This window comes from Xenopus laevis, chromosome 9_10L, assembly GCF_017654675.1.
Source record: "Xenopus laevis strain J_2021 chromosome 9_10L, Xenopus_laevis_v10.1, whole genome shotgun sequence".
Classification (NCBI taxonomy): Eukaryota; Metazoa; Chordata; class Amphibia; order Anura; family Pipidae; genus Xenopus; species Xenopus laevis.
Window position 1 is genome coordinate 75577907 of NC_054387.1, and position 22186 is coordinate 75600092.

Sequence of the window (22186 nt, forward strand, 5' to 3'; positions counted from 1 at the left end):
TTCCCCTTCTGGCACCAGCCTTGCATAAAATAACATGTGGTAACAATTCACAAAGGCAAATGTAAATTAGCTGCTTATTTTTTATGCAATTTGGGTTCCAGACTTTTGGGGCTTCTATCCAATATGGGAAAATATGGCTGTATAAACCAATCATCCTGCTGCAGACCTAGGAATATCTGGGTATCAAAGCCAGTCTGTGGAGAAACCTGAAGGCAGGAATTGGCATATGCCATAATGAGAACAGTGCCCTACATTGAACACAGGGCGCTGGCCAAGAAGTTGTCAATGAACTTGTAGTCACGTGCAGACAGCAATACATCAAAGTCGGGCCAAGGATGGCCCATGCAAGCAGAGCAGTTCAAGGTCAAGTAAACAGTCCAAAGAATGCTACACATGTGCACAAACAGTAACAACAAGCTTTAGCTAGGTCCAGGAACAGAGCCAAACATGTGCTGGAAAGAGTAATAAATAGGGAAGAATTATCCAGAATGCATGCAATGACATAGATGTAATTATGTAGGTGTGAGTATATTTTAAGAACAGTTGCATATATTTGCCACCATACAATGTCAAATATGTGCAGTAGGACAACCAATAAGCATACACTTGAAACCTAACCATAACTGGCCTTTAGTTTGGGATCCTTTCACATACTTTGGGCTTGTAGGGCCAGTCATAAGATATGGGAACCTCTGCCCTAGCGCTCTATGTTGGTGCTTCAATAATAAAGTTGAATAATAATACTGTCAATGATCTCAACTACTCTTTGTGTCTAATTTTAGGATTTAGATTATCACAGACCCCTTTTTTATACAACTGAAATGAACAACGTGATGGATATTGATGAACATGAATTTGCAGCAAACCGTCGCCTTTCAGATTTCTATGGATCCCAGAAAAGCACAGGTACAATTTGCCATTGAATACAAATTGCGTCATAGCTTTCTCTCCAATTATCCTCTTGCGAATGAAGCACATTTATATTAAGTAGAGGAATATTTTGTGAAAAGGAACTGATGGGGAATTGGAAATGTCACCTTTATGTTGTATGGAAATATTTCCTGTTTATGATGCTAACATTTTTACAGAATTCATTTTCAAATTGGATACATTTGACTTTTGCCATTCTGTTTTTAAAGGGATCCTAAACTGAACTGTACAACTGTCCCACTGCACCCCCTAGTTCTTTATAGGAGTTTGTGAAAAACAATTCACCAATGATAATTCTATTGATTCTATTGTAGAATTTATTAATACATATGAATATGCATTAGTTATGGGTTGTGTTAAAATATGAATCAATAAATGTAACTATAAACCAGTATAAAAGAAAGTAATTGGCTGTGATAAACGCTGCATCTGTATGGTCAGGAAAGGACAGAAAATCAATATAGCTTCACACTGTCCCACATTCTGGAGGTGTACACTATAAAATACAGAGCCTAGTTTAGCTACAAACTCTTTCAAGGTGCTATATCTTTTTTTCCCCACAATGCAGAGTTTTTTTCCCCACAATTCCAGCCAGGCAACCTGGATATTCCCATCAAAATAGAGAGTCAATATAGCGGTAACACACAAAGCTAACTCAATTTTCAGCACATTAAATAATTACAGCAGATAAACTGACCAGTTTTATGATACTGCCTTCTTACATAAATTATATAGAAACTAAACAATGTGACCCTATTGTACAGTTTCATTGATACCAGTCCCTTTTATGCTCTTATTTTGACTGCTTATCTCTGTGTGAAGCACTGGATATCAGACATATTCTTTTATATACTGGATAGAGTCCTCATAGGAAGATAAAGTTCTGTGGTGCCATATGATTTTGTAGCTGAATGTTTCTACTGGAGCCTGAGCGCTAATGCTAGAGCAAGGCTTTAGGTTCCTGGAGTAGATGTAAGGCAGGCACTCTAGGCGGCTTCTCCAGACCAGGCCTAAAAAACAAACATATGGTAATACATGCCCTGATGTGTTCCCCTTTTGGATAAGTAAGCCTTTTATTTTAAAATCCCCTAAATTTACTCGAGGCGACCCCCATAATAACATACCTTTCTCTTTCCATTTAGTTCAATTTTGTTTCTCTAATACAGGGGTCCCCAATCTTTATTACCAGTGAGTAACATTCAGATTTAAAAGGAGTTGGTGAGCAACACAAGAATGAATAATGTTCCTGGAGGTGCCAAATAAGGGCTGTGATTGACTATTTGGTAGCCCCTGTGTGGACTAGCAGCCTACAGGAGGCTCATTTTGGTAGTACGCCTGTTTTTTATGTAACAAAACTTGCCTCCAAGCCTGGAATTTAAAAATAAGCACCTGCTTTGAGGCCACTGGGTGCAACATCCAAGGGGTTGGAGAGCAACATTTTGCTCAAGAGCCACTAGTTGGGGATCACTGCTCTAATACAAGCAGCTGATCTGCAACTTTTTAAGCTACTTTCTTTTCTAGCATGATGTTCCATCCCCCAGCTCTCCTCTATCTGACTATGAAGACTTCAAAGAGGTGCCTACTGGGCATGCTCTCTGCTTCTGCTCCAATGGAAATAAATCAGGCATGTGCAGTAGGCACCTCTTTGAGGTCTTCATAGTCGGAGACAAAAAGATTCTCTGCCAGTTCCCTGTCCACTAGTGATGGAGATGGAAGAATGTTAGAAGCATAGTGCTGGCTAGTAAAATGTTTAATTATTTTCTAGGTTATATGCTCCCATAGATAACAATAAACTCATTTCTAATAAGTAGCAGTTCCTAAACTCCCTGTGTAACACAGTCCTGAAGTATTGTTCCGTATACTGTATGGCTGCTCTAAAAACAATGGATCTAAGACTTGAGGTTGAAACAAAACATTGTTATGATAATGGTACATATAACTCATGTCACTTCAACATGTTATTTACTGATATTACTGTGATAGTTGGTGGAAATGCTGACAGTTGCAGATCTGCAACATCTGGAACTCCAAAGGTTGCTTAGTCTTTGTCTATGTCAAGGAAAATTCCTCTTTTATAAGGATATGCCTAAACCATGTGTTGAATCCCTTAGTTTCCAGTGTGGTACTGTTACTAGTTCAGATGATTTGTTTTTGCCTCCAGCAATTATCAGACATGGTATAAAACTTTGTATGGAAACAGTCTCTGCTGGATAACATTTTTTAAGAAAAGAGATCAAACTCAGAAAGAACATAATCAGAATAACATGCTAAAGATTAATAGGAATACTGTAGCAAAATCTGATTACAACAAATCCCAATCTCTATTCAAGCAGCAGTGATAAATGTGCAAGAACAGTACAGTCTATACAAAATTTAAAAACGTTTGCAGATACAGTAATCCTCATAGAGTTCTGTGCTTTTTGTGGGCTGAAAATGCCCGCTGCATCTTGGCATAGCCTTTACATATAGAAATAAAAAAGTGTGTAACCCAATGTCCACTCCTTAATCCTGGGTGCCAAATAAGCACTCTATTTAAACTGGAGTTCTCACTAGAAGTGAAACATTGGAGAGGGAGCCTTGGCTGGATAAGGTAGGTAGGGACAGGCTGTAGCTGGTTAGGATAGATAAGGGATTGATACATATTTCTAAAGTACAGGTGGGGAGAGAAGTGCAGGGAGATAGAAGCAAGCTGTTGAGGTCAAGATGGAGGTTCAAGAATGGACAAAAGACCAAGAGTTTCTTCCTGGAAGTGGACAGCTTTTTAAGGCAGCCAATAAAAGGATGCTTTCCAGTTTGCCATTCTTGGGTGTTATCATGATCGCCAGGTGGAAGGAATACTTGCCAGAGAATTTGGGGCTTGCAGTTGACAAGCACAAGGGTGCTACCCAGCTGTTTTTGCTGCCAATCGTTTCAGAGGCAAGTGTGATGCAAAATGTGTTATATTTTTGTTTGATTTAACAGTAATGGGTAAATGTACTCTTGCATAACCTAGCTGATACATATGTATTATAATCATATCATTTCAAATAATGCTGTGGCCCTTTTACATCCCAACCTGGTGGTCAGTTTTTCTTGTCTGTAGGGAAGGAGCTGTTTAGGTGCAGGGATTAAAGTTTGTGGGTATACAGAAGTACGGCTTTTCTTTCTGGAGGCCACTGTCTCGTAAAGCTGGTACCTTGTTGCTGCCTTAGACATGAGACATGGACAGAGCCATTTCTGGGTTAACAATCATGCTCCCTGGCTGTATTTTAGACTGCTGCATTCAGTTCATATACTTATAATTAAAAGAGGAAGGGTATGCAATATATCAGGGGTCCCCAACCTTTTTTACGCATGAGCCACATTCAAAAATAAAAAAAGTTGGGGAGCAACACAGGCATGCAAAAACTTCCTGGGGTGCCAAATAAGGGCTGTAATTGGCTATTTGGTGGTCCCTATGTGGACAGGCAGCCTACAGGAGACTCTGTTTGGCAGTACGTCTTTTATACAACCAAAACTTGCCTCCAAACCTGGAATTCAAAAATAAACACCTACTTTGAGGTCACTGGGAGCAACATCCAATGGGTTGGTGAGTAACATGTTGCTTGCGAGCTACTGGTTGGGGATCACTGCACTAGATCATAGTCCATGCTCCTTGCGGGAATATTATGCAAAGCTAAAATGTCAAGCAGGGTCATTGGTGCTTTCAAAGAATCTAGGGAAAATAAAGCAAGATGGAAATGGCTACACATTCACATATAAAAATGTCTATTTGTCAAAAAGAAGTATAAAAACGTAAATCATTTTTTTGCTAAAAATGACCAAAGCATTTACTAAAGTGAATTAATAAATGTAAACATTCTACTTTAAACGGTGTATTGAAATTTTATCACCTTACAAAAATACTAAGATTCACGAATTCCCTAAACAGTAACTAAGTTCAACTAATAGGAACGAGAGCTTGCTCAGCAGTTTTATGGGCAAGTGCTGGTAAATGTGCTCTGAGTCAACAGCTGATTCCGTTCATTCTCACGGGATAAATTATACAAATTTATTTGCAGGGCTGAAAATGAGCAAAGCTCTCCTGCAACGTGCAGTGTAACAATTATTAAATATCAGCTTCTGCTGGAGTCTATGCCAGTGCCACTACCCTTTAGCAGGAAAGTATTGCACCCCACTCAAAACATACAAGTTCCTAAGATGGGGAGCTGCTGTAGACTTAACATGGCTTATCACTGTGCTTGCGTTGCTAAATCTCTGGAATGGTACATTAAGTTCCATATATAAAATACAACATTTCTTCACTTCTTGTTTAAGGGCTAATCAGTGGCATAACTAGATATTACTGGGCCCCACAGCAAATTATTTGAATTTTGAAAATGTCTAGAATTTGATGTGTTTTACCAAGTATTATTACAATTGTAAATGAATTAGGGCCTCACGGGGCCCTATAAATGCTGGGTCCCCCTGCAGCCGCAGGGTCTGCTTCCTCTATAGTTACGGCCCTGGGGCTAATCTACTAGTACTAGTACTAATACTACAACTCTAACTGCAACAGGAAAAAGTTAGGAAGCAAAAGACAGAATTCTGTCTGTTAATTGGCTCATGTGACCTAACATGTATGGTTTGTTTGTGTGCACCGTGAATCATAAAATTCCTTATTTTTTAAAATGGCAGTTTTCTATTTATGATTACCCAATGGCACATACTACTAAAAAAATATATTATTATAAAAATGGTTTATTTACATGAAGCAGGGTTTTACATATGAGTTGTTTGATGCAATAACTTTTTATAGAGACCTACATTGTTTGAGTGTATAGTTTCCCTTTAAATTGAGCATGAGTATTTAAAGTGTTTAACCTGTGTGCAATCTATTTTGATGAGCCAATCAAAAGTTTACGAGGACAGACCCAACTAGCTACTTCATCAAAAACAGAAGCAAAATCCATAAAATGCTTGTATATAAAAATGAATACTGTGCCTCCTTATGTGTACATGTGTGTATGAGGTTTACATTTTACTCTCCCATTATTCCTTAAACTCTAACTAGATAATGCGTCATAAAAAATATTGCAAACGTTTTTCACCATAAAATTGACCAAAATATTACTTGCAAGGAACTTATGTTTGTCGGGAAAATATTCTGCCGCAGATTGTACATTTATGCATGGTGACATTAGATTAATGATGGGATAAAAGATGGAGTGTGGAGTGGCTGCTTATATAGGATAATAGGGGTTATTCATCAAAGCCATGCTTGGCAAACACCAAGGAAAGAACGTGTTATGATTAGCAATGTCCTCTTCATTTCACCCAGTATAAAAATGAGCTGTATGTCAGTATTGTGGGGCGAGTTGCAGAGCTCTCTGAAATGTAGCAGCAAAGTAATAGATTGATAGCACTTTACTCGCCATGGGAGCACATTCATATATCAAGTCAAAGATGATACGTTCCATAGATTTCTTGATAGGCTTTCAGGGAATGGGGGAAAAATATAAAAATCAGTTGTTTTTGATTGAAAAAGGCATGGTTTACTGTTTAAAATATGTTTTATATTCCAAAAGATGATAAAAAGTCCATGTTTTCCAGGGAAAGTTTTCAAAATTATTTTTAAGTGCTATTTTAAAAGGACACTACTGCACCCCTAGTTTTCTGTAGAAATTTCCAAAACCATAAATTAAATATGGAAAACATTTCATCAATGAGAATTCTATTGTCCAAACACGGAATGACAGATGCAAGAGACTTCACCAGTGTGAATGCTGATTACCTGCACTATGTCAGGCATCTTGCTGTTTTGTTTCTATCAAAGCTCGAGCCATGTTTTAAAGCATAGATAGAAGTCTTTATTTTAAAATAGCCTAAAATTACTCTAAATGGACCCCAGAATAACATAACTTTCTCATTCCATTTAGTTATATTTCATTTTTCTAATACAAACAGCTGAACTGTAACTCTTTCAGCTACTTCCTTGTCTAACATGTAGCTCCACCCCCTGAGTTCTCCTTCAATCTGTAACTATGAAGAACTCGAAGAGATGCTTACTGGGCATGCTTACTGCCTCTGCTCCAATAGAAATCAATCAATCATGCACAGTAGGCACCTCTTTGTGGTCTTCATAGTCAGAGAGAGAAGGTGATAGGGCAGAGCTTCACACTAGACAAGGAAGTATCTTAATGAGCTGCAGTTCAGCTGCCTTTATCAGAGAAATTAAATTAAACTAAATGGAGCGAGCTGTGTGGGAGCTGTTTAGAGTAATTTTAGAGAGAGAAAAATAAAGGTTTTACGTATTCTTTAAATCAAAAGATCCAGTGCACAAAGTAAAAAACAAAAAGTGCATAAGGTACTCAACAACTCTCCTTAAAAATGGAAGAGTCTACCAGTAGGCAAAAACCCATGACCCCCATGCTAACAAAGCCTTACGGGCAAGAGTCTTCAGAATTTCCTTCACCACAAAGCTTGGGGTGACCCCTTTGGTCTTGAGACATTCCACTTCACAAGGCTTGGAGAGTGTCTTTGTCCCAATGCCTACATCCAAAGCTGGTATCTTACATACAGTGAGTAGTATGTCATTTTGGCTTCATTATATTACATTGGAATCAAACATGGGGATAAAGGACAGGCTTTATCAGTGCTCCACTGATCAGATGGGATTTTCACTGGAGAACTATTTTGCATTTTAATGTAGTCACTGGCCCCAGAGAATTAGGGTAAACATTTTACTGAGCCATATTGCTTTAAAAATTCAACCCTGATGTTGCTTCTCAAAGAATGTTTTAAATGTGATAATATGTTAACATTTGCTGGATTTTGCTTTTGTAATCCAGCAGCAACTGAGCACATTGTGGTTGAGCAGTGCAGTACAAAAGGTATCTCTTTAAGCAATTTAATATAGTATAATGTATATAAATATATAAATGTAGGGGCCAAAACGTTGAATAGAGTAACCCTTTTTTCACCTATGGAGAAAGACTTGTGAGTGCGATTCTTGGTTAGAATGTGAATGCGTGTGTTTGTCTTAGTATATACTACGTTAATTTGTTCATGATTAACTGATTAACCTCTTGTACCAATTCGGTTAAGAATATGGGTTAATGGGTTAATATAATAAACCTGCATTTAGTCTAGAAGCTGATTTGTAAATGCTGCCTGCTGATTGGTTGTTGTTTTTTATGTGTATGGCCAGATTTAGACTGAAAAAATGCTCTAGCAATATGCTAAGAGCTGGATGGTTTAGACTTTTTTTAATGTTATGAGGAGCTGGTATAAATCATTACAGTCCTTTTACATTTTTAGTATATATACTGTTACTTGCCAGTAATTAATTTTCCAGAGCAAAGAATCAAAATGTCCATCTCCCTGAACCTCATTGCACATGTGCAGTGCTCAGATCCTGCTTCAGAATGATCTTTGTATTTGCCATGATAAATTCTTATCTTTTTAATTGGATCATAATTATATTATGAATGGTTTTTCATGGTCACTTTCATCTTAGCAAAACTCCACATTCTATATTATCTGTCAATTAAACAGTTTATTAGCACATCGGGGTCTCTCAACTGATTTGTCCCAGCTGCAAATTGTCCCTTCAAAAAATAAAAGTGCGCCTGAAGTAATATATAGCTGGCAAGGGGGGGTTAGGTATTTTCATTGAAAAAAATCTCCATTATTTTATCATAATTAATGCAGCTAGTGGAAATAGATTAATGGAATATTATAGATTACAACATGATCCTCAATTTGGGTTTAAATTGGAACCTTATGGAATCATGCTGCACGTATGCAGGCGGAAGAACCAAACACCAACAGAAGGCGGAAATTGAAACCAGATATTTACTGAAACTTCAGTTCTTGAATCCAAAAGTTATAAAATCTTCCATTGTGTCAGTATTACCACTGCTGGGACTATATTATCACTTCACACATTACTTTACTGAGGCTGCCATCTACAGAATAAGGCTGTTTTATGAAATTTCTTAGGCTGGATTATGATATTTTGGTCACTTTTCTGACACCATTCACACAAGAACAATAAATATAATTTACAAAAGAATAAAAGTTGCTCTTGCCAACATGCACGCAAGTATTTTAATACCTAAAATATATCTAAATCAATAACTTGCTCTTCTGGCAGGGTCAGAGGGATGCCTTGAGAAGAAGCTGAGGACAGCACGAAGACGGTGTCAACAACCCAAAACCCTGAATTCCCCTGAGGATAGTATGTACTATAGCCAGGTTAATGTAAGTGCTTAGTTATTATGTGCCGATTTGTACACACGTTTTCTGAAGTGTTCTCATTTCTTTTATTCAAATACACTGATTCTGTTGCTGTGAATATATGCATGCATAATTCTTAGGGATTTATTTACTAAACCTATTTTTTTCTGGTCTAGGTTTTTTAGGCAAAAACTCGAATTTTTAGAGGGATAAAAAACCTTGAAGGTTTCGAGATTTATTATATCCTGAAGCTGCAAAAAGTCAGAATCCGAAAATCCATCATCTCAAACCTGTCAAGGTTATGTAGAAGTCAATGGCAGTTGTCCCTTTTACAATTTGAAGATATCATGATCAGTTTCATCCGATAATCCTAAAAAATTCACGATTTTCGAATGATAACCTGAAAAATCTGGCAATTTGGGTGTCAAATCTGAAAAATTCGAGTTTTTTCCTAATTCGGTTTTTATTTTGTTGATAAATAAGATAAACTTGTGGATGGAAGTTTGGTCGAGGGTTTAATAAAAATATGAGATGAATTTGAGTTTTAGTAAAATAACTCATATGCTGTCTGACTTCCATAGGCTTGAAAATGTATTCTGTGGGGAAGCACAAACAAGAAAACTCCTGGTGCAGAATATCTAGATATGTATCTGCTCAATTAAAAGTGAAAGAAACACATCCACTGTGTCAGTATGGTAACCCCACTAATAAAGGTAATAAGAAACCTCTCTTGAGAGAATACCTACTTACCAGATTTAAGAGGTGTATAGGCCAAACACAGTTAGTTCAATGTTCACAACAAGATCCGAAATCAAAACAGCATTGAACCAATGTTCAGTCCAAGTCCACAATATTAATTCCTCTACGTATTTGGATATTCTGCACTAGGAGTTTCCTTGTTTGCGCTTCCCCACAGAATACATTTTCAAGCCTATCTGGTGGGAGCTGCAATCAAACACTTACACATCGAATACAGCGCTGATTGGACTTTTTTGCTTTTAATTGTCTGACTACCATACCTGTTTGTTTTCCCTACTTAGTTTTCCTTACCTATTTTATTTTTGGACCAAGTAAAGTTTCTGTACAAGGCATACATTAGATGGAACTATACTGCTGCCATTGATCGGGCAAGCTTGACAACCCTGTTTGTGAAGAACTGAATCATGTTGTGGATGTATCCACAGCCAACAAGCCTGCACCAGCTTCCTATGTAATCACATATTTGGCCCAAGGTCTAAACAAACAATTGAGCCCTACTTGGCCTAAAACTTGTGTTGCAAAATCAGGAGCTAGTATAGTGCACCAGGAGTTATGAGGGGTTTGAGGGTTTTTCTAGTAACAATCCAAGGGCTGTTCACTGCAATTGCCATTGCAGTCAGTTGAAGCAACCCATAGAGATTCCTGCTGTATTACTGGTGATCAAAATACCCACTGTTTCATAATCCTTAGGTTATCAAATGCAATGAGTTTGCAAAGAATCCCCTTGAGTATCATCCTTGATATCCAAAATAAGCTCAATGTGATAAGCACAATGGACAGCACATTTGCGATAAGACATTCGTCTTGTGAGGCCAAATCACAGTGGAGGGAAAATTAAGTGATATAGTAATGTTTTGTTTTGTGGATATTTTGACTTAACCCTTTTATTTGTACCTCATCAACCTTCCCAAGCCTTCCTCTGTTTCAAACCACCATCTATTATCCCTCTCTTAACCTAGCGTTAATAGAACATGTGCATGTGCCCTCTATCAGCTGCCTTCATATCAGGATGTCTCTTTTCACGGTGAATAATTTATGTGGTTTATCAAAGAAAAGCAACATGCATGCTTCATCAGGCGCTCTTGAGCCCTTTGATCAAAAAATTATGCTTTGACTTGTGATATTATCAGCATCTGCTTGCATTCAACACAAAATCACTTTGAATTAAAAATTAACGACTCCCCGCTTAGTTTCTGAAAGCGTGTTCTTGGTCCTTCCCGCAGGGATCTCTAGAATATCAAGGGAGCAAGAGGAAGCCAAGAAAACTTGGGTAACTATCTATCATGGTTTTTAACAACTGTAAACAGTAGCCTGTTTGTAAAATTTAAAAAAAGTAAACATTGATACTATGAATATTAGCATATAAGCCTGCAGGATATGTTTGATTTGCAGGGGAAATAATCACAATAAATTATAAACACTGAATCTCTTTCACTTACAGAAGGGTGATGCACCCAACTGCATTTATATCAGTAAACAAAACCATTTCTTTCTTTAGTTAACCGGCTAAAACAACAACCTGTAAAAAATATTGCGAAAAATATTTTTAAGTATTGGGGGGAAAATAGTAGGGACTTTTATTCCATTGATGCAGCAAGAACATGGATGCTATAAATTCAATATCTAAATATGATGTTTTTATAATGAAGAATATATTAGTACTAGTGTATATTCCATGTATGAAAGGAAAGATGCAGAATATGGATGTCATATATAGTATTTATGAATATACATGATATGGTCACAAGTAAATAGACACCACATGTAATGTACACTGTTGCCTTAATCCACGCTCATCATTGGCAACAAATTATACACTAACTTTATTGTGAATTCTGTTTCCTGGCAACAATTTGGGAAAGGCCCTACTGTTTCAGCAGGAAAAAATCTCCATGCACAAAATAAGATTGTGTTTTGGTGGGAGAGAAGGATGTTAAATGAGGCTAGTTAATCACCTTTTCTCTCATCTTAGCGCTGAGTCTTGACCTCAACTCAACTGAACACCTGTGGAATTAACTAGAACATCAATGTGGGTGAGCCAGGCCTCATCCCCAACTTTTATGTTCGAATGGAAGCACATCCCATCAACAATATTCCACCATCTAGTGGAAAGCCTTCCCAAAAGAGAAAGCTTTAGTAAAGAGAAGACCAACTTGAAATTAATATCATTGGCTTAGGAATGAGATGTTGGACACAGGGTCCCTTGATCCCTCACTGCCCCAAGAAAGTAGATGTGTTCCCCAGGTATCTACAACCAATCATGGGAACAGATAAATGACAAAATGGGGATGCAACAAGAATAAACAACTTTGCATACTATAAAGATTGAATAAAATGAGGGGTCTGCCATCCCTGAGTTTTACCAGTTGAAATGTCTGCTGGTGTGCCCTCTGTTCTTGTGGGCCTATCTATTAAAACAACCCTGGTTGGACAGGCAGGTGTCCTTATACTTTTGCCTATATCGTGTACATGCACAGATACAAATACTATCCAATCAATTTAATCTTGCTGAGCATAGTAAATGTGTGCCAATGTGATGGAATATATAACATACATTGCAATTAACAAGCTTTTCCTGTTCCAGACAAGTGAAACTATTGGACGGAGAAGATGAATATTACAAACTGTTGTCAGCAGCTGATTCGATTCCTGAGGAGGATTTCTCCCCCGATAGCACTTTGGCCCAACAACAAATGTTTTTCTCACAAAGCTAAAATTTTCGATTTTCTTTCTGACTGTCCAGAAATGAGAATGTTTGCGGGCCATTTAACCTGGAGCTCATCACAGTCATTTTGGGTTTTTCCAAGCTTTTTATCATTTTTATTTTATGTTTTTATTTAATGATTTTGTCATAATAACACAAATAAAGAAAAAATCAATTTTCAGTAAAAATCTGTAAAATGATTACTGTTTGCTGACAAGATAGCATTGAGCAATAGTGCTTAGAGAAGCTGTACATTACCCCGAACAGACATTATTCACATACCAGGTCTTCTGATAGAGATATGCCTTTAAGGGCCACCTGCCATAGACAAATAGACTAAATACCTACTGATTTGAATATTCTGTTGTGTTAGGAGCACAGTGGCACACTGATTTGGGTTCCCATATGTCCCCAGTATAATCAGATTGTTGATCCTTGGTCCTGGACCAGCCCCATTTGGTCCTGCACATGACTGGGACAAATGAGGCAAAGATCCACTTTTTTGGTGACCTGGCCAAGTGAGCAGATCTATAAAAATATGGCCAACTACATACTGTGAATGATTTCTGTATTAAACGAAAACTGCATGTAGCTTCATCATAGAGCCATGACAAATATTGATCCTGATATTCATGCACCAGTTGACTGGCATGACCAAACTTTGCGGCAGGATCCAGATAGATGACTTTGGCAGGGCCCCCTCTGTCAGTAGCCAGACATTGCAGCTGCTCAAATTGGTATAAAATGGATTATAATTTCACAACCATTAGGACTGGATCTACCTGCACAGAATTTTACATTGATATAATGCATTGTGCAGGCTCACCATACCAAATCAATAAATTGAATACACATGCTACAGCAAAATCTAGTAATGGAGCCCTTATGACTTGGAGGTACATTATTGAGTCTTAAAACTAACTTTGCCTTTTTTTACAAACAGCTATAGGATCTATTATCTAGAATTCTTGGGACCTGGGGTTTTCCCAATAAAGGGTTCTTTCAGTAATTTGGATTTCCATACATAAGTCTGCTAAAAATCATTTAAACATTAAATACACATAACAGGATTCATGCAGTCTTGTTACCAGGTGCTGTTTTATTATTAAAGACAAAATGGAAATCCTTTTTAAAAATTTGTATTATTTCCTTACAATTGACTCTATATTGACTCTGCCTGTAAAGGTTGACCATAGATGCACCGGTAATATTGTACGAAACAATTTTTTGTACGATATTTGGTGCGTGTATGGCATTAGATAAGCCGACTGATGTCAGCAGAAGATTTGATTATCAGTCGGCTTGTTGATCTGCCCAGGCTGAAAATTTGAAGGCAGCTGAACATTGGCTATTGTTAGTGCTGAATCGTCAGGTAGAGGTAGAATTCTATTGTTTATACCTGTATATCTGACGATTCAGCTCTACACGTGTGTTTTAAAATGAACAATCTTTCTTGGAAAGATCTTTTCTAAGAATGATCGTAATTGTTCCGTCTATGGACACCTTAAAAGGGGTTTATGAGATACTACTTTGCCATAAATGTATTCAAAATCCATGGGTCTTTTCTTCTCATAAACAAATAATCATTAAAACATGCACAGTAGCTCACTTCTGACACTTTTTTGAGCAGTCACCACAGCAATTAATTACAGAATTGTGAAAACCAATGTGAATACATACTGTAAACTCATATCATACCACAAGGCAATGGCTTCCCCCTATCTGCATACCTTATGTCAGCCACTCCCTCCTGATGCATTTCGCATCACTGATGCAATGGCGCGAGATTTTTTAAGTGTAAAAACCACGAAAACCACGAATGCAAAAATTTACCAGGTGAAAGTTGTCGAGGTCCTATAGAAGTCAATAGAAGCTACTTGGGCCATTTTTAGTCAATTAGGACTTTCGCTAGGAATTGTCTGAAAAACTTGGCTTTTTAGAGGTATTGCTATTGGCATACCCTGCTATTTTGGGAGATTAGTCGCCCAGCGACAAAGCACTTCTTCTTCGGGCGACTAATCTCCCCGAACTGACTTCCCGCCCGCTAGAATGTAAATCGCCGGCGGGATGGCAGACAGATTGATTCAGCTTTCCGAAGTTGCCCGAAGTTTCCTCAAAAACGAATCACTCCAAGTGGCATCCTGCCAGCGATTTAGATTCTATCTGGCAGGAAGGCAGTTCGGGGAGATTAGTAGCTCGAAGAAGAAGCGATTTGTCGCTGGGCTACTAATCTCCCAAAATAGCAGCTTGTGCCCTTACCCTAAAATCTCTAGGCGGAGAGAAGTGTTTCATTTGTGTGTCTTTGCCCTAAATCTATTAATTGTTTTTTCTTGTTCTACCCCATTTATTGAAATGTTTTTTGAAAAGAAAAAAATGTTTCTGCAGGTCTGAGTAGTCATTTAATATTATCAGAAGATACATTTGTTTGCCAATTTTTGTGTTTTAGTTTTACAGTATGGGTTTCCTTGTGTTTTTTCTCTCTCTATAGTTGAAGTGACAAGCTGTGTGCTTCATCTTAAAGAAATGCTGACTCGCTTCAGTTTTGTCTTCACTTGCAGTGTTTCTATTGTTATAGATGCAGAATATTCTGGTTTCTTTCAGCAGCATGTGTTTTCTCATGTCGCTTTTCCTCTGCCACAGTATTAGAATGAATAATTAGTGCCTCTTGTTCTGGACTCCCATGTAATGATTATGAATCCAAACCAACCACCATGTCAATAAGTACCTGCATTGCATAGGGTATGGATATTAAACAAGTGAAAGAAATTTATTTTTATAAATCACAAATCACAAATTTGGCTAATAGATTTATATAGTGAATAAAGTACCCCCTTTTGTAAAATATAGGGATATTATAAGTTACCGAGGAGTTTCATGACCATATAAAAACACGAGGCCGAAGGCCGAGTGTTTTTATACAGGTCATGGAACTCCGAGGTAACTTCTAATATCCTCATATTTTACAACTGGGGGTACTTTATTTATTATAATACACAAGTTTCAGTGAGTCATGTGACAGAAATGACATCAGAACTCACCGTTTATAACTGATGACATCAGAACTCACCGTTTATAAGGATATCATTTACAGGATATTCATGGCTTTTGTGTATTATATCAGGTTTTTCCAAGTTGAAGCTAGGGTTACTACCTGGCCGGTATAAATACCCGCCGAGGCCAGGGGCGGTGTTATAAACTTACCACAGTAAACATCTTTCAACCCCCAGCATGGCTCCAATCTATCCAAATCTATATGTAAACCTTTGGCTCACCACTTACTTATTTCACCTGGATGCATTCAACTCCTCAAGCTGCTTCCAAGCCAACCGACATGCTCAAGTTCCAAACAGGGAAAAAGCACACCAATGCATACCTGCAATGCCTTTAAAACATTTATTCAGCAGAAATGTGGCACAAGCTTTCGGGGACCAACACCTTCCTCAGGTGAAATACCAATCCACCCCAATCCACTCTCCTGGCTACCCCTCTTCCCCCCAATACCTCTGTAGCCCTGCCTACTCACCAAAATTCTACCAACCTGGTCAACTTAAATCACAGCCCTGTCCCCTTTATGGCACTGGCCACTCCCTTTATGTCATGACCCCGCCCCCTCTCTGCCCCCACTACTTACTATATCAGCTAGTATCAACCCAGACAAGGTGACAGCCCTACTTGCAGCCCTCCAGCTGTTGCTAAACTAAAATTCTCAGAATAAGACTGAAGGCTAGTCAATTTTTCAGCTTCAAATACGAGTCCCAGTGTTCTAGGGCCCTTATTTCTTCTGTCCCAACTCAGGTTGGTGGCCCAATTAAACACACATTTATTTTTTTTTACACTGAAAGGTAAGCTTGTTGTTTCAAGCAAGCAGTAGATAAAGTCACCCTTTACTTTTTATACTGCTTTTCAAATTGTCTGGGGGCTGCTGCACTATTTTGCACAAAATGCTATTGATCCTGTTTGCTCTTGACTATTTGAGTAAACTCAACCCACCCCCAAAATATATATACAATATAAGTTAAATTTTATGTATAACTCATCTATAACTATAACTATATCTCCTCTTATACTAGTCCTCCATGTGCAAGTCAGACTGTCAGGGCTCAGTCGTGTATGTATGTATATTTTATTTGTATAGCGCTGCTTGAGGCAAAGCACTGTATAGTCATGGTGGAAGTTTTCCATGTGTTCTGTACACAAGGCATCAGCTGTCTCTCTCCTCTTTATATTTGCAATTAGTTATTATAACTCTTCTGTATCCATGGGTGTCCGCAGAAAATTTTCCAGGGTGGGGCAAGGAGGCATCTGTGGGTGGGCCTGTGAGATAGGTGGGTGTGTCACTGCCATCAGGGGGTGGAGCTATGCCACGGTGATCAGCCGATCGCCGGGTCAATCAAGCAGTTTCCCTAATTTGAAAAACCATCCAGGAAGTTTTGACCCGGGCAACCCTTCAAAATACCGGTTGTCTGACAAGTGGCAACCCTAGTTCACACAAAGATGGCAAAGTGGCAAGTTCATGTATAAATACCCCCAGAACTCACAAACAGATGGCACAGGGGCAAGTACATGCGTAATACCCCCAGAACTCACAAACAGATGGCACAGGGGCAAGTACATGTATAAATACCCCCAGAACTCACAAACAGATGGCACAGGGGCAAGTACATGTATAAATACCCCAGAACTCACAAACAGATGGCACAGGGGCAAGTACATGTATAAATACCCCCAGAACTCACAAACAGATGGCACAGGGGCACGTACATGTATAAATACCCCCAGAACTCACAAACAGATGGCACAGGGGCAAGTACATGTATAAATACCCCCAGAACTCACAAACAGATGGCACAGGGGCAAGTACATGTATAAATACCCCCAGAACTCACAAACAGATGGCACAGGGGCAAGTACATGTATAAATACCCCCAGAACTCACAAACAGATGGCACAGGGGCAAGTACATGTATAAATACCCCCAGAACTCACAAACAGATGGCACAGGGGCAAGATCATGTATAAATACCCCCAGAACTCACAAACAGATGGTACAGGGGCAAGTACATACATAAATACCAGTAGAACACACAAACAGATGGCACAGGGGCAAGTAATTGTATAAATACCCCCAGAACTTACAAGTACAAGGCTGCAGACTGCAATAGATAGGGCTTTCCTTCCTTCGTTTTCTCCCGCGCTGCAATCTGTGCTACTGGCCAATCAGATGCTCCCTGGCTGGTCTCTCTCTCTGTCACAGCTGAAGTAATACGATCCGGCAGCACTGTGACAAGGGAGGGGGGAGCGAGCACCTAGGGAAGGAGCTAAAAGAAAACTCTGCTGCACAGAAGAAAAATCTTCGAGGGATCGCGACAGAAACCACAGTAAGCTGGGGCCAATGCACGAACAGGTGGAAACTTATGTGCACAGTCCCAGGGGGGGGGCACTGCCCCCTCTTGCCCCCCTCTGTGGACGCCCATGTCTGTATCTGTTTATCCATGGCCCCCCACATTGAATGATTGCAATTGAAGGGTTTCCTCCCACACCACAAAAACTCACAAGCAGTTTCATTGGTTTTAAATAAAATTGACCATACATGTGAATGTGATAGGTAAACCCATGGTCTGTCTATTTTATGCCTGCAATAACATGGGGGCAACTTGCACAGCTCTAATAAATAGGCACCTGAAGAATACACAAGCACTTCTCCTGGGGAAGAGCAAAGCTCCAAAGACAGACCTGGTGCATAATTACTGCATATATGAATTGCTGAATTAGTCATGGTTCCAAGAACTAAGACTAAATATCTTTCACCCTTGCTGACCTTAAAGCTGGGCTTCTAACTAAGACAATATGTAGGACCAAATATTCATTCTCCCCAACTGGCCTAACTGGCCTTCTAGTTGAGTCTTCATTCCAGTGCACCAAGTCCTCTTAGAGAGATCAGCCCCACAGTTTGATAATGGCTACAGGGATACATTTTCTTATTGTTATTTTGTTCTTCCTTTTCATCATTCTAATCATTTCCTTGTTGTTGTGGTCCATGGCCAGCAGCTTGACTGGTTCAAATTACAAATAATGAACTTTATAATCAAAAAGAAAACTAGAAAAAAATCCTCCTTTAATTTCAGCACCTTTTACTGTGGAGCAACAAACCCAGCAACATTAAGTGCAAATAAGCCCTACTGTTTTGTGGTAACCAGTAGAAACAGGGCACTTGGGTTGGTGACGTTCTCCAATATTTTATATCTTTACATTTCCATGTTACTTTGAAAGCAAAGGCAAAATATTCAGGAAGAATGTTTTTTTGTTTTTTGGGGGGGGCTGAAAGAAAGGAAACAAGATAAAAGACAGCCTGGAGTATGAACATCAAAGAATTGTTAATGACAAGAAATACCATTAGGCTTTGCATCCCTTTGTTTTAGCCTCCCTCTGTGCACCTGCAGAGGGTAAGAACATTGTTTCAAAGCTTTCCCCACAAATCTGAATTGTGCCTATTAGTAGCAACAGCAAATGGGAGCAAGAATGATTTTGAAATGCTCTGTTTCCAGCTCTCTGTTCTGCTCTTAAAATAGGATATTGACATTTTTCTATCACTCCCTTAAGGTACAGAGAGCAATGGATCCTGAGCGACTTTTCTGTTGATTGTAAATGAGCCGGGGGGGAAAGGAAGGGGTGTCTATTGTTACAGAAGGGGGAAAAAAGAAGTAATCAGCAACTATGAAACACTCTCATAAGAAGCTCAGGCTCTGGCAGCGGTTAGAAAACGCCTAGCAAAATCAGAGCGTGAAATTCAGATTAGCCCTCCGCAGGCTGTGATAGGAAGGGGGTATGTGAAGACTTGGCATGGCCAAAGGTATAACCTATTTCATTTGGCCCTTGAAGTCTTTTTAACAGATGGGGGAACCAGCTGTCTGTTTTCAGCCTTTTAATACACTATTAGGTGGGAGCAGTTAGAAAAAGTAAGATTTTTATGTTAATGAGTCAAAGCCGATTTACAAAAAAAAAAAACATAAAACTGTGCTTTCTTTGTATAATGCCAAAATACTTTAATTACAGCAACTCGGATTCTAAACTCATAACCTGTTCTGACATAAGGGAGCAGAAAGTACCATTCATATTTTTGTATCCAGGCAATTACTGGATGTCCCCAGCATTTGTTCACCTATATTCAACATGACCCCTATCATTTGCAATATGATGTACTATTAATGCCATATAACTGAAGAAGAGTTTCATTGTACATTGCCCCTGTGCTCAGAGTATTTGTTGGAGGAGGTATTTAGTCAGATTCTTGCAGTAACACCAAAAATTGAAAATTGTTTAAAGTTATGAAAATATAATGTACTGTTGTGCTGCACTGGTACAACTGAAGTGTTTGCTTCAGAAACTCTACTATAGTTTATATTAACAGCCTGGTGTATAGCCATGGGGACAGCCAATAAAAGGTGAAAAAGGAGAAAAGGCACAGGATACACAGCAGATAACAGATAAGCTCTGTTGTATACAATGGGATTCTTCAGAATTTATCTGTTATCGACTGTGTATCTTGTGCTTGAATGGCTGCCCCCGTGGCTACACAGCAGCGTGTTTATATAAACTATACTTGTGTTTCTGAAGCAAACGCATCAGTTTTACCAGTGCAGGTTAATACTCAATTATATTGTCCTTCTTTTAAAACACATTCCACAATGTATTCGACACAATATGCAAGTACAGGTATTGGACCTGTTATCCAGAATGCTCAGGAGTTGCGGTTTTCCAGATAATGGATCTTTCCATAATCTGGATCTTCATACATTAAGTCTACTATAAAATCATGTGAACATTAAATAAACCCAATAGGCTGGTTTTACTTCCAATGAGAACTAAATATATCTTAGTTTGGATCAAGTACAAGGTATTGTTTTATTATTACAGAGAAAAAGGAAATTATTTTTACAAATTTGGATTATTTGGATAAAATGGAGTCTATGGGAGACAGCCTTTCCGTAATTCTGAGCTTTCTGTATAATGAGTTTTTAGATAACAGATCCCATACCTGTACCTCTACACCAAACCACACTTTACCAAATATAGTGCAAGGTGCAAAGTAGTGCAAAGCAATGCAAGGGAGGAGCGATTACTTTCAGAGCTCTCTTTACATGCTGCTCCTACACATTTCATTGACTTGCACCGAACTGCTCACAAGTTATTGTGCAACCATATTCACACAAGCAAAATGTGAGCTCTACTTAAGTACAATTTACCAAATCAGGCGCAAATTAGCATCTGCATTTGTAAATCATGTGCACGTTGTGGCTTCTCCTTGAAAGCAGGTGCCCATAGTTATGCTGGGATTCAGACAAGAACACTGCAATGTGGGTAAAAAAACATTGTGAATTAATGAATTGTTGCACTTTGCACATTGCATTTTAGGAGGCCTTATGTGTAATAAACTCCTTGTTATTCTACCATCAATTGATACATTCTATATACAAAATTAATGACAAAGCTCCTTGTAATGCCAAAGAATGGGAATCACAGAAAAATGAGAAATAAGACATTTACTCACATTCAAGCAGATTGATGCCCATTCTTCTGAATGATAAGGCATTTTTTGGACACTATGGGAAATCCCGCTGGAAAAAGGTGATCTCCATACGGCGACAAACCACCAAATGTCATTGCCATATGAGATAGGGATACTTTGTCCTCTAATAGTAGTGGCACAAACTAAGATTGTTTGGGCATTTTGCTCTCTATGTTTTTTATTTGCTAAAACCACTGCATCAAAATACCCTAGATAAGCTCCTGTTGCCCCTGTGGGGATCCCCTCCAAATAACAGATCCCATTGTGTGCATTGCACTCATATTACAATACAACAGCCTGATGATTTGCTTATGGAAGAAATGAGTGTGTGTATAAAGTGGATAAAAAACTATAAACTATAAGCTTTATTATGTATCATACTGCTCTTTAAAGCAACATTAGTATCTATAAGGGCCATTGAATATGCAAAATGTTCTGCACAATGTTAGAAGACTAAAAAGTAGTTAAATCTTTTAAAATAATCATATTACCTAAGAACTGCACATTCTTTTGCACATTCTTTGCAGGTGTAAAAGCATATGGTGGATGCTGGGTGGGCAAAGGCCGGCAAAGGGCCAGAAGATAAAAACAAAACTCTGACCCACATGTAACGTCATTTAAAACATGCTCCACATACAAACTCTCCTTGAATGCAAGGCTTTTACTTTCCCTGTGTAGTGATATTGTGGCCCAAGTTATGAATATTCATCATGGCCAGTTGAAATACAAACAAGAGCCCTGAGACTGCCTTCTGTGGGATTTCTGTTAGAAAACAGAAAAACAAACACAGTAAAAAAGTCAGTACTTTAGATCCAAAAAATGCTTTTTCAAGTACAAGGAATAAATGGTCCATTACCTTTGTGACTGTGCCTTTGGACCTATTAATTATGACTTAAGTACAAGGCCAGGTACACAGCACTATTGGTGCAAAATGCTATTGACCAGAAATGATGTGCAGGGCATGCTGTACCCAGACCAACTCAATCGCATGCAAATAGAGAGTGTGTAAAGGTAATGTGTCTGTGTGA

General features: G+C 38.6%; 1 protein-coding gene across 1 annotated transcript in view; it reads left to right on the forward strand.

The window, feature by feature from the left end:
* myo3b.L (myosin 3b L homeolog) overlaps nucleotides 1–13317 on the forward strand; it is a 143202-nt gene extending 129885 nt beyond the window's left edge. Inside the window, exons 31-34 of the mRNA XM_041576285.1 lie at nucleotides 783–906; nucleotides 9047–9153; nucleotides 11112–11158; nucleotides 12473–13317. Of these exons, the coding sequence (XP_041432219.1) occupies nucleotides 783–906; nucleotides 9047–9153; nucleotides 11112–11158; nucleotides 12473–12602 (408 nt within the window). The 3' untranslated portion in view covers nucleotides 12603–13317. The remainder of the gene's footprint in view (nucleotides 1–782; nucleotides 907–9046; nucleotides 9154–11111; nucleotides 11159–12472) is intronic.
* Nucleotides 13318–22186: the final 8869 nt, after the last annotated feature.